The sequence below is a fragment of the Ursus maritimus genome, unplaced genomic scaffold (assembly GCF_017311325.1).
Source record: "Ursus maritimus isolate PB19 unplaced genomic scaffold, ASM1731132v1 scaffold_19, whole genome shotgun sequence".
Taxonomy (NCBI): Eukaryota; Metazoa; Chordata; class Mammalia; order Carnivora; family Ursidae; genus Ursus; species Ursus maritimus.
Genome location: NW_024424341.1, coordinates 47,272,513 through 47,288,376, shown reverse-complemented (window position 1 = coordinate 47,288,376; position 15,864 = coordinate 47,272,513). Strand labels below are relative to the sequence as shown.

Sequence of the window (15,864 nt, the reverse complement as noted above, 5' to 3'; positions counted from 1 at the left end):
TAACAAGTACAAGTGACACCTGAATAATGCAGGGGTTCAGCATACTCACCACCCATGAAGTTGAAAATCCACGTATAACTTTGACTCCTTAACACTTAATTTAATAGCCTACTGTTGACAAGAAACCTTATCAAAAACAGTCAATATGTATTTCATATATGTTATATGTGGTATTCCGACAATAAAGGAAGCTCAAGAAAAGTAAATGTTCAGAAAAACAGAAGGAAGAGGAAATACATTTATGATACTGTATTACAAATAAATCTGACCCCAGGGGGACCATACTTTACACCCATGTTGTTCAAGGGACAAGTGTGCTTTGTGTTACTGTTTATCTGCAACCTTAATGAAGTTGGGGTGGCTAAGGTTGTGTTGAATAACATTTCTTTTATTACACATCAGTGTTAACACACTGAAGTCTATTCAGCATTATTAATTAAAATATATTGAGTTCAAACACACTGTAAACAAACCACTGAAAAAAATCACTATATGATCCTTGGCCAAAATGCCCGTTACATCATTCAAGAACCATCCCTGTTCCCCTGACATAATGATCTGAGTTGTGTTTTCTATGCTTTTCAACTGAGGCTAATTATTGAGTATATGAGGATTTACAATAATTTTACACTCTTTTAGGGAAGAGTCAGCTATCTATACTTTCCTCCGTTTTCTGTGAATATTTCTTTTATTTTAACCGAATAACATATACTAGTATCAATTGCTATGATGACGAAGATACATCCAGCTTTTAAATAACCTACCACTGTATTCTCCTTAAACAGCAAATGGCAAAACTATTTAAAATTTAGAATGTTCCTGTGTTTTACCTTAATGCAAATAATAATGCCCTGAATCCTTACTTCATGGGGAATTATTTCACTCTTATATGTCAACCACACATAACATCTCCATGTGGACTTTCTTCATATATTTCATGTTATAGCCTCCTTAATCTTGCACGGAAAAGCAGGTTATGAATGAATTCCCCATCATAGCGCCCTCATGTCGGTGAGACAGCAAGAATCAATCATTTTGCATGCATACAAGCAATAAAGGCTTAGCATGAGATGATTTCAGAGTAAAATTAATAATATTTGCTATGCAAAGTATCTGAAATATAGTCAAAAGAAAAAAAGAGACACACTGAAACTAGTTATCCTTCTCCAGATATCCATCCCCTCTTGATCCTTTCAGGCATATTAACAGATACAGTTCACCATTGAATAACATGGGTTTGAACAGTGTGGGTCAATTTATACACAGATTTTTTTCTTTTTTATGAATATAGTGTGGTACTGTAAACATGTTTTCTCTTCGTTATGCTTTCCTTAGTATTTTCTTTTATTAACCTTACTTGATTATAAAAATACTGTATAGGATACAGACAAGATAAAAAGAAGGGGATGATTAACTGTTAATGTCCTAGATAAGGTTTCTCGTCAATAATAGGCTATTTCTATGGAAAAGTAGGTATGGTTTTGACTTCTGGGGACTCAAAAGTTACACGCAGGGGCACCTGGGTGGCTCAGTTGGTTAAGCGTCTATCTTAGGCTCTGCCTTCAGCTCATGTCACGATCCTGGGGTCCTGGGATGCAGCCAGGCTTTGGGCTTCCTACTCAGTGGGGAGCCTGCTTTCTCCCTCTCCCTCTATGCTCCCCCTCACCCCAGTGTTCTCTCGGTCTCAAATGAATAAATAAAATCTTAAAATAAAAAAAAAAGTTACACACAGATCTCCCCTTCTGCAAGGGGCTAGTGTCCCTCCAGCTTGCATTGTCCATGGCTAAAATGTAACTGATCTAGGAGTTTGAACTTTGAATTTTTCTCTGTAATAAATACTCTGATTTATAATGCTAAAATGTGGTACTGACTTGACTTACTGCTTTCTACTGTGAATGTTCTTATTAGATTTCCTTTCTACTGCATACTTTGCAAATTGTCTCCATCTTTAATATTTTTATCCTTTATGAAGACTCTCTTTTTTCTGAACTGTGTATTAAAAACCAAGTTCATTCATCAATCATTACATTTCTAGGGTTTCTATGCACTATGCTTTCTCTGATGTTGAGTAAGGGTTCAGTTCCAGGTAAAGACTTTGCCACCGTTCTTGACTATTGTAAGGTATCCCCCAGGATATATTATCTCATGTTGAATACTTTTGATTATGAATTAAATTCCCTGCCACATTCTTTACATTTGTAGGGTTTCATACAGTATGCACTCTATAATGTTCAGAAAGCATGTAGTTCAGGGGCGCCTGGGTGGCACAGCGGTTAAGCGTCTGCCTTCGGCTCAGGGCGTGATCCCGGCGTTATGGGATCAAGTCCCACATCGGGCTTCTCCGCTATGAGCCTGCTTCTTCCTCTCCCACTCCCCCTGCTTGTGTTCCCTCTCTCACTGGCTGTCTCTATCTCTGTCGAATAAATAAATAAAATCTTTAAAAAAAAAAAAAAGCATGTAGTTCTGCATAAAGACATTGCCACATTTTTTTTTAATTTGTCAGCATTGTTTCCATTATGTATTACCTTATATATTGGTAAGTTTTGAGTGGTAGCTAAATTTTGCACATTGTTTACATTTGTAACACCTCGTCCCATTATGAAATATCTGCTGTCCTACCTACTACATTTTTTAAGTCTTCTCTTCAGTAAGAATACAATGATGTACAATAAGATTTGAGCTTTCATAAACGACTTTCCCACATTTATTACTATCATACTGGCTCTGTGAAAACTGAGCTCTCTGATATTTAGTAGGATTTGATCCTTGTTTATTGTTTTTCCCAGATTCATTGCATTGGTAAGTTCTGTCTCTATTATAAACACCTCCATAATTATGAAAGTGAGAGCCTTCGCGAAGACCTTCCTAAGTTCACAACAAATGAAACCTCGCTCCGTATAAAGAATTATGTGATTAAGTATTCCAAAGTGATGTCTGGATAAAGACCCTCTGGTGTATATCACAATTGGAGACTTTGCAACAAGGAGGGATTATGTGTTGGTGGAAGTATAATGAACCCTCTGGAAAGCACTTCTCAAATCAATCACATTTAGACATTTTATCTTCACATTCTGAAACGTGTCAGTTAATGATTAAACCAATCTTATATTTTAAATCATCTGAATGATTACTTTCAGCATGGACTAGGTGACTTTCCAGAATTCCCAAATACCCTTCAAAAAAAAAAAAAACTGTATGTTTAAAAAATGGATTATCTTCCCTGGGTTCAAAGACATTGTTCTGCAAATATAACAGACTAAAGGGGAGGTTTTCGCTGAATGTTTTATATCCTTGATCTCTTGTGGCACTAAGCATTTCATTATGGGTAACTGTCACAATTTGGTTATATCCATCATAACGTCCTTTCTGCCATTCACTACCCCTTCACATTCCTAGTCATTCATAAGTATAAATACTTATTTCCACAGATTCCACATTTTCCCGTATCACTCTACAAACTCAATCTCCTTTCCCTGTCTTTGCCAACAGGCCTTGGGTGTTATGAAAAGACACAACTAAAAGATTCAAAATAAGTTATCATACTCAGTACACTGACATGCATATATGTTAAAATCCTCATGTGCAGAATTGATACCCATCACAGCACATCAGCAGAAGGGAAAAATAGGACCTACCAGGACTGTGCTCCTCCACGGAGACAAAAATGGAACAACTTACCTTTCAGAGTGCTCCAGAAGCGAGCTAGGAGAACACAGCATCCCCAGCAAGTATAAAGGAAGAAGAGGCACATCGAAGAGACAAGGAAAGTTTGTGACACTTGCCCCCAGTAGCCGTTCACCCTCCCTGACACCCCACGGCAACACTGTGAGACAACTCTTCCCTCTCCTCAGGAGAGGATCAAATGAGTGACCTGTATGTTCAATGATCTGGCTTCTTGGCTGCTGCCTGAGGGACTTGCTTCCGTCATGCATGACATGGGAGGCACAGGGAATGAGAGCGCCTTCCTGACACAGTGTGGTGGCTGCTGGGACCAAAGGGGAGCATTTGTTCCACCAATGGAGAGACCACAGAGCTGAGACAGAGAGAGAGAGAGGAAGCCATCATGGACATAAAGTAGTAAATAGAGCTTTGAACCCGGAAATTAGAAAAATTCAGACATGACAAATGCCCAGAACATGTATGACAGGTCTCAGAATTACTATTATTTGTGTTCCTCTCTGCAAAGCAAGTCCATAATCCTGGGCTGGGAGGCTGCTTTTTTAGAATTCTCAAATGTCAACAAAATATAATAAGGCATACAAAGAAAGAAGAAAATGTGTTCCAAACAGAGGAACAAAATAAATCTCCAAATTTGGCCTTAAACTAATAAAGAACTATTATTAATTGCCTGACATGAATTCATATAACCATCATAGAGATGTTCATGGAGGAAGAAAACAGTTAGTTAACTAATGACATCAGGGAAACTACGTATGACCAAAATGAAAACCCAAACAGAAAGTATAACAACAATGAACGAGAAACTGGGAGCTGAAGAGTACAATCACTGAATTTAAAAATACACCAAGGGGTCAGCCATAGACTTGATTCATCGGAAGAAAGAATCAGACATCTTAAAGACACCTTATTTTAAATGCTCTACCGAGAGAAGCAGAGAAAAATGTGGAAAAGCACAGAGTCTAGGGATGCATGGGACACCAACAAGTGGTCCCATATATACATTGAGGGGACCCCAAAAGGAGAGGAGTGTGAAAGGGGGCAGAGTTTACATGAAAAACTAAAGGCTTGCACATCCCACGTATGTGGAAAGAAGAGACTAATTCAACAAACTCAGTAAATTCAAACTAGGATAAATCTGAAGACATGAAGACAGTGACACATAATTAACCTATGACAAATCATAGGTGAAAAGAGAATTTTGAAACAGCATGACAAAACCACCCATCTTGTACAAGAGAGTTTTTTAAGATTAGTAGTGGGATTCTCAGCAGACCTGATAGGAAACATGGGAAAATATATTCACGTACTGCAAGATCAAAAAAATAGCCACCAAGAATACTTTATCTGGAAAAACTGTTTTCCACGAATGTAGAAATGAAGACTTTCCCAAGTAAAAACCCCTCTAAGTTTACCAGTAGACATGTCCTACAAGAAACGTTAAACGGAAGTCTATCTAGGTGAAATAAAAGGATTCTAAACAGCAACGAAAACCACATGCCAACATACAGCTCTCACCAAATATAAATATTTACACAATTATAGAAACCTGCAGTATTGTTATTAAGTAGCACGTGTCACTTTTATTTCTGCTATAGAATTTTTTTTAAATAAAAGCATAAAAATCATAAACCTAGGTAATAAAGTACACAACATAAAAGAATTTGTGATATCAGTAACAAAGCAGGTGCAGGGGTGGAGATGATAAGTTTTGTATGCAATTGACAATAGCAGTTTAAAATGGTTTGTTGTACCTTTAAAATGTTTTAAGTAATCTTTAACTTAACTATTACGAAAATAAGTACAGAGAAGACACAAAAGTTAATGAGAATGGTATCAAAGCATATCATGGGTATAACACCACAATTAAGGATATAATGTAATACCAAAACTTGATTCAGCGGTGTAAAATGTTTAAAAATTACATTCAACTCACAAAAACTGTTCCTTTCATGCAAAGGGAATATAAATTCACCAACAGATGATGAAATTAATTCTATTATTATAACAACTCACCTATACATGATAAAACAGTCACTGAACACTAACCAATAAAAAAAATACACAAGATGAGTCATAATCAAAGTATGTATGTGTGGTATTTATACAGACAAATACATACATAATTTTATTGGCAAAGGGCATAAAGCTGATTCATATTTGTGTTAAACTCACATTGTCTTGAACTCTATTGAGTTGAAAATTGTCATCCTATAATAAAATACATAGGTAACAACATTACCACAACTAAATCAGTGTTTTGGAGGGTCCCATAAAAAAGGAAGCACATTATTACAAAACTGCAAAAAGCAGAATAAGACAAAATTTAACCCAAAGAATTCTACAAAAAAATACATGAATTTCTGAAAGGAAACCTTCTATATAAGTATAATTTTAAACTGTGACTATGTACCCATGAAAAACAAGTATTTGGAATTATCGGCATGCCTTCATTGACAGTAAAATTGCAAAGAATATTCATTAACATCAACCATGAATAGCTCTAATACAAAATTTTATGAATGAGCACTTAAAACACATTAAAAATGTATTATGTTATTAACATGTCCCTCTTCTTACACAGAATGCAAGGCTATAATCCATTCTTAAGAAACAAGCAGCCTGGGTGCTGGGTGACTCAACAGGTTAACATCCGATTCTTGATTTCACCTCAGGTCGCAATCTCAGGGTTCTGGGATTGAGCCCCTCAGGTAGTCTCCCTCTGCCCCTCCCCCCACTAGGGCTGGCTCTCTCTCTTTCTCTCTCTGTCTCTCATAAATAAATAAATTTAAAAAAAGAACCAAGCACCCGAAGAAATACCTTTCATTTTGAAATAAAGAAACAACATCAAAATTGTAAAATATGCTGGCAATCATTTTGTAAAAAATAAATATTTGGTATTAAATTTGCATACATTCTGAGTAAAGTAGAAGAAAAGCCTAACAGTTAATTTTTCCTGAAGTAAAATTAAATTCATAAACAAAACTTTTTTTTAAATATGGGAATTTTACCAATTATCCACCTCACTTCTTATCAGCATATGCCCATGTCTTATCACAACTATTCATACAAAAAGAAAATCAGAGATGAATCTGATATATAACTAATACGAAAGTGAAAACACACATGACAAAAATCACAAGAACTTCATATCATACAAAATTATAAAATGATGCAGTTATTAAGAAATAAATTAACAACTGAGGCTTTATTATAGGCTACAAGTTCTAAGTTCTAAATGTTCTAGCTCCCTTATGGCATTAATTTATAATTTATACAGGAAATCTAGGATACAAATATATACATTACATTATTTCACCATTGAGGAATGCAACACTGAGTGGAACTTTCTAATATTGGTCAATACAAAGAAAAATGAACCTTTGAAGGGAAATAAAGGATTAGATTTCCACATTTTAGGGAAGTGCTTTAATATCTGATGAGATTACTGGGTCTCGATTTTGCTCAATTAAAATTAAAGCCTCCATAACACTGGAAAGCATAAACCAGAAAACATGGAATATCTATGTCCAGTGTTCCCAGGATTTCTGCACCAAACCCCAATATGTCTACTGCTACCATGACATATTCTCACACGAGGCAAAACAGAACTTACAAAGGGTTTAGCATAGAGTTCCTCAGAAATAGGGAGATTTTCCCAGGGCCCTCATGGCAATGGAAAAGCTCTCAAGTTATAGAGCCCCTCCCACTCCCAGGGTAATTGCCTGGTCCTCACTGTGGATGCGCTGGACCACCATTGGAGTTGAAGGAAAATCTTAAGCGAATGTTAAGAGCGTGATAATGTTGGATAGCAGATGTCTCTCTGTGAGAGGGAGAGAAATAACATCAGCTTCTCAAACTAATTTCCATTCAAGGAGAGCTACTTAAAACACACTAAGGTCAATCTTCCTGCTTCACATTTGGACCTCACCTCCGTCATCTGCTTCATTCAGTCTCACCTACCTGGGTGGATGGCCACTCTCTTCTTTCTCTTCATATCCCAGAGCTCCTTCTCTTGCTCCAAAAAGATGACCAGGTTTGGCTTCCAAACAACGTGATCTGTTTAACAGAAAAAAGTATTGCTGGAGATTCTAACTTTCAATCCACTATTGTGCTCAGTAGAGAAGAGGGGACGTTGGAGAATTCTAGAAAATGATTTCCCAAATGCTGTTAACCAACAGCCCCTTTAGAACACACAGTAGGGGTTTCAAATATTCACATATGACCTCCACTTCCAAGTACTAGTGATACAATAATAATGAGTAATAACTGGAGTTTAGGACATAGGCAGTACCATTTTGCGTCACTGAATATGTAGAATTACCACTGATCTACAGAATTGATGATACTACCCTAAGGAAGGGGAAGCTAAAGCAGAGAAGGAAATAATCATCAAAATTTTTCTCTACAAACCCCTACTTATTTCCCTTTCTGCCTGGATCTGAATTCCATTCATACAAAGAGGAATCTTCCAAGAGACAGTCTTCACAGGAAGGAAGAAAACCCTGAGTGTGGACTGGGAAATCTGGAAGGAGTCATCCTCACCCAAGAACAGGAGGTGTCCGTAATTCTCCAGCATCACGTCCCTGTACAATTCCCGCTGCGTGTGGCTCAGGCATCGCCACTCCTCCCGGGAGAACTCTATGGCCACGTCCCTGAATGTCAGCACTGGTGAGCATAGAGCCCGGCGCTAGGCTTGAGCTCATGACCCATGAGATCATGACCTGGGCCAAAACCACGAAGCAGACTCTTAAGTGACTAAACCACCCAGGCACCCCTCTAATTAGATTCATATTCTGATTTACTTTGGGGCAGCAACAAGAACACAGAAGTTATGATGTCCTTCAGTGTGACTCAGGCATTGATACCGATTTGCTTCACTGCAGCTGATGTTAACTTCTTTTACTTGGCTTAGTGCTCTCTGCCAGATTCCTCCTGTATAACGTGAATTTATCTCTTATTCATTCATAAGGATTGGATGGATTTACTGAGAGATGTTCAGAAGCCATCACATTCAAACTAGAAACTCCTTCTGAGTTTCTCTTTGCTTGTAATTTCCATTGGAAAATGAAGACTCTCTCTTTTGTGTACTGGAGATACTGCCTTCTGGGAGTGTTGGTTCTAAGTCAGTAAGGCCCCCAACTTATAAGATTTCATTGTATTTCACACTCATGTCACAGACACATTCTTTTGTTTACTTATTTGTATTTTCCGGAAAAGAAAACATGAATCATATAGTTAACATATTGAAGTGTCTCTGTGTCCAAAGCTGTGAATTTTCATGTGGGTACAGAAACTTATTTTATTTTGCACGGCACAGAGTACAAGACAGAATGCCATATGCCATCAAGGCACCATTCATTGTCATGAATAAAAAGGTGAAATCTGTGGTAGCACCAGAGAGACTATACTACTGAAGACGGACATTAGCGAGAGCAATATATCATGGGCTCTTAAGAAACAGAAATTTTTTTTTGTTACTGGGATGTTACATGCACAGAGAATATACCTGACCAAATGTGTTTGACAAGTTACAAATTTTCTGCATCATATGACTGTTATTGGTGTTCTTCTGAAAAAATCAAGTCCATAAAGACTAGGAGACATAGGTTGTTTAAATTCCCAAATCTCAAAAGATCAAAAACCATACAAAGAGAAAAACAAGGCACGTTGAAAGAAACAAAATACACCTGCAGAAACTGCCTGTAGGTAATGGACATCTATATCACCTGACACACAATTATAACAACCAGCTAAATGATGATCAGATAGCTGAGAGTTAATTTTTTAAAAGATTTTATTTATTTATTTGACAGAAAGAGAGAGAGAGAGGGAACACAAGCACGGGGAGGGGGAGAGGGAGAGAGAGGGAGAAACTAGCTGGGAACCTGAGCAGGGAACCCGATGCAGGGCTCAATCCCAGTACTCTGGGATCATGACCTGGGCCGAAGGCAGACACTTAATCGACTGAGCCACTCAGGCACCCCACGTATCCCGAATAATCTTGAAAATTATTAGTACTTTGGAGACATCACACCTTCCTGATGGTAAGCATATTACAAAGCCGGAGTAATCAAAAAAATGTAAGAGGCATAATGATAGATAAGGACAGTGGAACAGAACAAAGAGCTCAGATATAAACTCCCATTTCGAAGGAACTTCAACAAGACTGCCTGCTTATACCACAGAACAGATAAAAGACAGCATCTTAAACAATGGTGTTGAGAAAATCAGATGTCTACATGACAAGAATGATGATGGACTCCTACTCAAGACCATATACAAATATTAACTCAAAATGGGTTGAACATTTAATTAAATGTAAACACAAATATAAAACTCCTAGAAAAAAAGATAAAGAAAAAGCTATGTGACATTTGATTTGACAATGATTTTGTTAGATATGACATCCATGTTGGAGGCAACGAAATTAAAAATAAACCAGTGAGATTATAACAAACATAAAATTTGTTTACATTAAAGGAAAGAATCAATGGAGTGAAAACAGAAACTACAGATGGGAACCAATTTTTGCAAAGCACCTGTGTGTAAAAAGGTTAATATCCAGAATTTATAAAGTACTGATACAACACAACATCAGAAGCAACCTGGATGATAATCGCGTAAAGCACTGAATAGACATTAATCCCCAAAATGTAAACATATGGGCAAAATGCATATAAAAGATGCTCCAAATCACAAATGATTAGTGAAATACAAATGGGAAACATTGAGGTATCACTTCACACCCATCAGGATGACCGTTATGGAACAAACCAAAATTAACATGGCTTGCTAAGGACATGGAGAAGTCAGAACTCACATGCACCGCAGCAGGAAACAAAATGGTGGAACCAGTGTGAAAAACAGCATGGAGGTTCTTCACAAAATTAAAAACAAAATTAGTCCATGACCTACCCCATCCCACTTTTGGGTTTAGATCCAAAAGAATTCAGAGGAAGATTGGAATTCATATTTGCACAACCACGTCCACTGTAGCTTGACCCAAAAAGCCAGTAATAGGTAGAATCCACCCAAATGCTAATGGTTGGGTGGATGAAGAAAATGTAGCACATCCATACGGTGGGATACTTTCCAACTTTGAAAAACAAACCGATTTTGTGACATGATACAACGCGAGCAAACCTTGAAAACATCTAGTGAAATAAATGACTCACAAAAGACAGATACTATAGGATTCCGCTGAGGGGAGACGGATGCGTTGTGGTGACTGCTCAGAAAAAAAGCTGAGTGCTTATTCAAGCACTGGAGAGACTGCATAGCTGCAGACAAACATCAGGGAAAGTAATATATCATGGGCTCTAAAGAAGAAACAACAGAGCCTTTTTTTAACTGGGATATTAAAAAAACGCAGACATTACACATCCCCAGAATATGTCTGACAGGCCCCAGGATTATGCAGGATTATTCAGGCTAATGCACAGTTCAGTGTTATTTTTGTTCTCTAGTACAAAGCAAGTCTATAAAGCCTGGGGCCAGAGGCTGTTTTTTATTTAATCCCCAAATCTCAGCAAAAGATCACAGGCATACAAAGAAATAGGAAAATGTGTTCTAATCAGAGGGCCAAAATAAAACTCAAGACTGGCCCTAAATTAATAAAGAATATTCATTACCTGACAAAGATTTCAAAATAATGATCATTAAGGTACTCATGGAGAAAGAAAACAAATAGGCAGATAAATGATATCTGGACAACTATACGTGACCGAAATAAAAATCCAAACAGACAGAAAGTATAAAAAGCTACACAGAAATTGGGAGAAGAGTTCAATAACTGAATTTAAAAATACACTATGGGATCAGAAACAGATTTCAACAAGCATAAGAAAGAATCAGGGGCGCCTGGGTGGCACAGTCGTTAAGTGACTGCCTTCGGCTCAGGGCGTGATCCCAGCGTTCTGGGATCGAGCCCCACTTCAGGCTTCTCTGCTGCTAGCCTGCTTCTTCCTCTCCCACTCGTGCTGCTTGTGTTCCCTCTCTCACTGGCTGACTCTGTCAAATAAATAAATAAAATATTTTTTAAAAAAAAGAAAGAAAGAAAGAATCAGACCTCTTGAAGGCCCCTTGCTTTAAATTATCCTTGATGGAAACAAAGAAAATATGGAAAAGGACAGAGCCTAAGGGACTCATGGGACACTGACATTGGAGCAATTTACATATTAAGGAGGTCCCCATAAAAAGAAGAGAGTAAAATGGGGCAGAAAACTTACATGAAGAACTAATGGCTTATACTTCCCATTTATGGAAAGAAAGAGACAAATTCAAGTAACTCAGTGAATTCTAAATAAGATAAATGTCAAGATATGAACACAGTGACATATCATAATTAACCTATCAAAAAGTACAGGTGAAAAGAGAATTTTGAAACAGCATGACGAAAGAGAGACTTGTACAAGAGAGCTCCTCTAAAATTATTACTGGGATTCTCAGCAGACCCAAAGAGGTACATGGCATAATATATTAAAGCACTGAAACATAAAAAATATATATACCAATGGGGCGCCTGGGTGGCACAGCGGTTAAGCGTCTGCCTTTGGCTCAGGGCGTGATCCCGGCGTTATGGGATCGAGCCCCACATCAGGCTCCTCTGCTATGAGCCTGCTTCTTCCTCTCCCACTCCCCCTGTTTGTGTTCCCTCTCTCGCTGGCTGTCTCTATCTCTGTCAAATAAATAAATAAAATCTTAAAAAAAAAAAAAAAGAGTATTCTTGATATATATATATATATATATATATGAATACTCTATCTGGCAAAACTGTCCTGATACAGAGAAAAGAAGGCTTTCCCAGGTAAAAACCCTGGAAGTTTACCACTGGATCTGCCCTCCAAGAAACGCTAAAGGGAATTCTTCTACTTAAAGAAAAAGGATTCTACACACTAACTAAAACCACATGAAAATATAAAGCTCTCTGGTAAATGTAAATATTTACACAAATACAGAAACCCCAAGTACTGTAATGAGGTAGCACAAATCAATTTTATTTCTGCTACAGAATTTCTTTAAAAATAAAAGCATAAAAACCATAAATCTAGGTTATAGAGTATACAACATAAAAGATCAATTCTGGGATATCAGTAAAATAAAGTGTATGCAGGGGTGGTGATCCTAAGTAGAACTTTGGATGCAACTGACAATATCAGTTTTAAATGGTCTGTTATACTTTGAAGAGGTTTTAAGTAATCTCCATGGTAGCCACAAAGAAAATACCTACAGAAGAAACAAAAATGAAATGAGACTGGTATCAAAGCATTTCATTATAAAAATCAAAGAAACATAAGGGAACACAGTAAGGGAAGAAAAATGGGATAAAATAGCTACAAGATGTACAGAAAACTATTTTAAAATGGCAATAGTAGCTCTTTTAGTAATTACTCTGATAGTAAATAGATTAAACTTCTCTAAAGAGAGGATGCCTGGGTGGCTCAGTCGGTTAAGTCTCTGCCTTTGGCTCAGGTCACAATCCCAGGGTTCTGGGATTGAGTCCTCAATCAGGCTCCTTGCTCAGCAGGAAGCCTGCTTCTCCCTCCACCTGCCACTCCCCCTGCCTATGCTCTCTCTGTCTTTCTCTCTGACAAGTAAAATCTTTTAAAAAAATAATAATAAACAAAAATAAATAAACTCCTTCAAAGACATAAATTGGCTGAGTGCAAAGAAAACACATTCAGGGGCACCTGGGTGGCTCAGTCAGTTAAATGTCTGGCTCTTGGTTTCAGAATAGGTCATTATCTCAGGGTTGGGGGGGCAGACCCCCCTGTCAGGTGCCCCGGAGACTCCGCTTTTCTTCCTCTCCCCCCACTTGCACTGTCACGCTTGCTCTCTCTCAAATAAATAAATAAAACTTCAAAATAAACCCCACATATTCAAACAATCCCCTGTCCACAAGAGACATACATCAGGTCTAGGGACAGATGTAGGATGTAAGTAAAAATATACAAAAGGTTATCCCATGCAAATGGGAACAGAAAGTGGGCACAGGTGGGGCGCCTGGGTGGCTCAGTCGTTAAGCATCTGCCTTCGGCTCAGGGCGTGATCCCAGCGTTCTGGGATCGAGCCCCATATCAGGCTCCTCCGCTGGGAACCTGCTTCTTCCTCTCCCACTCCTCCTGCTTGTGTTCCCTCTCTCACTGTCTCTCTCTCTCTGTCAAATAAATTTTAAAAATCTTAAAAAAAAAAAAAAAAAAGCGAGCACAGGTGGTCACACTAATACAGAGAAACACTAAAGCACTAGGCAAATACACATGAAGTGTCAAAAAGTGGCACAACATAATGGGAAGGATATTGTATAAAGATAAAGGTATGAAATCACCAGGACACTATCACAGTTCTAATTATGTATGCTCCTAGCATCAGGAATCCCTATCTATGAAGCACACATGAGAGAATTGAAGCAAAAAAAGGAATAGCATCTTATTAGTAGCAGAGGTCAATACCCCAATTTAACTGGCTAAAAAAACACACATAGAAATTCAATAAGGAAAGCACCTGTACAACCTTATAGAGTAATTACATGTAATAGACACCAAGCAAGAGCAGAATACACAACCTTCTGAATTACGCATGGAACATTCTCTAGTATAGACAACCTGTTACTCTACAAAACAAAACTTAAGATTAGGAAAGTCATGAATAATCAATGCGTCAAGAAGAAATCAAAAAGACAATCAGAAAATATCCTGAGAACATAAGAAGTAGGAAGATCAGTAGGAGAAGAAAGGGAAGAAGGGAGGGTAAACAGAAGGGGAATGAACCATGAGAGACTATGGACTCTGGGAAACAAACTGAGGGGTTTAGAGGGGAGGGGGATGGAGGAATGGGATAGACCGGTGATGGGTACTAAGGAGGCCATGTATTGCATGGTGCACTGGGTGTTGTATGCAAGTAATGAATCATGGAACTTTACATCAAAAACTAAGGATGTACTGTATGATGACTAATATAATATAATAAAAAAAATTATTTAAAAAAAAAAGAAGGAAAATATCCTGAGAAAAACGAAATAAGACACATGGGGCACCTGGGTGGCTCAACTGGGTAAGTGTCCGACTCTTCATTTCAGCTCAGGTCATGATCTCAGGGTCGTGGGATCCAGCCCTGGTTCCTTGCTCAGCAGGCAGTCTGCTGGAGATTTTCTCTCTCCCTCTGCCCCTTCCCCCCATCTCTCTCTAAGATAAATAAATAAATCTTAAAAAAGAAACACAATATGCCCAAACGTAAAGAATTCAGAAAAAGTCAGTCTAAGGACACAATCTGTGGAATAAAAAGGTGACCTGTGCAGTGCAAGGACATTTTTCAAATCATCTAGTGGGTAAGGAGTTAACATGCAGAATGTAGAAAGAAGTCTTGCAAAAACATGGGAAAAGAGTATAATTAAAACATGGTCAATCGATTCAATAGACATAATCCAAGATGATTAGAAACAGACAAGCAGATGAAAGATACTCAAAATAACTAATCATTAGAGAAATACAAACGAAAACACAGTAAATACCAACTCACATTTATTAGGATCACCGTATCAAACAAAATCAATGAGCACTGGTTAGGCAACAAGCCTTGGAACCCTTCTGCACTGCTGGAAGGAATACAAATGGTGGGACCACTGTGGAAAACAGAATGTAATCTTTCTTTCAAAATAGTATTACCATGTAACACAGCCATCCCATTTCTAAATACACATGAAGAAGAAAACAAAGGACGATCGACAGATATTTCCAAAACCAGGTTCACAGCAGCACTATTCACAAAAGCCACTAATAGGGGGAAGCAACAGAAATGTCCTTGCAGGGACAAATGAATGAAGAATGTAGAAGAAGATATATCACATTATACGACAGCGGTAAAACTTGAGGGCATTATGGTAAGTGAAATAAGTGAGCCAAAACCCCCAGATATTCTACGATTCCATTTATGTGAGTAATCTAATGTAGTAAACCTCTTATGGGGGAAAAAAAGGTAACAGCCAGGGGCTTGGGTAGAGGGACATGAGGAAGTGATTGTATAACAGGTATTGACTTTGAATTTTGAAGATGAAGACATTCCAGAGATCAGTTTTACAACAATGTAAATATTGTTAAAAATGGTTAAAATGGTAAATTTTATGCTCTCTATGACCACAATTAAGAATAAAATGTAATAGCTATACTTGATACAGAGGTATAATATTTT

The 15,864-nt window shown here is 37.7% G+C and overlaps 3 protein-coding genes across 4 annotated transcripts in view; 1 reads left to right on the top strand and 2 right to left on the bottom strand.

Annotated features, from left to right (window-relative positions):
- The window catches only part of LOC103672894 (zinc finger protein 675-like), a 93,970-nt gene extending 86,230 nt beyond the window's left edge, over window positions 1-7,740 (bottom strand). The window contains exon 1 of the mRNA XM_040632930.1: window positions 7,642-7,740. The gene's annotated coding sequence lies outside the window, so the exon portion shown is untranslated. The remainder of the gene's footprint in view (window positions 1-7,641) is intronic.
- LOC103657337 (zinc finger protein 91-like) overlaps window positions 1-15,864 on the top strand; it is a 686,132-nt gene that overhangs the window by 585,534 nt on the left and 84,734 nt on the right. The window lies entirely within an intron of this gene.
- LOC103672896 (zinc finger protein 675-like) overlaps window positions 1-15,864 on the bottom strand; it is a 52,187-nt gene that overhangs the window by 19,449 nt on the left and 16,874 nt on the right. For both annotated transcript variants that reach the window (XM_008701601.2, XM_040632920.1), the window contains exon 4: window positions 7,642-7,737. In XM_008701601.2, coding sequence (XP_008699823.2) covers window positions 7,642-7,737 — 96 coding nt within the window. The remainder of the gene's footprint in view (window positions 1-7,641; window positions 7,738-15,864) is intronic.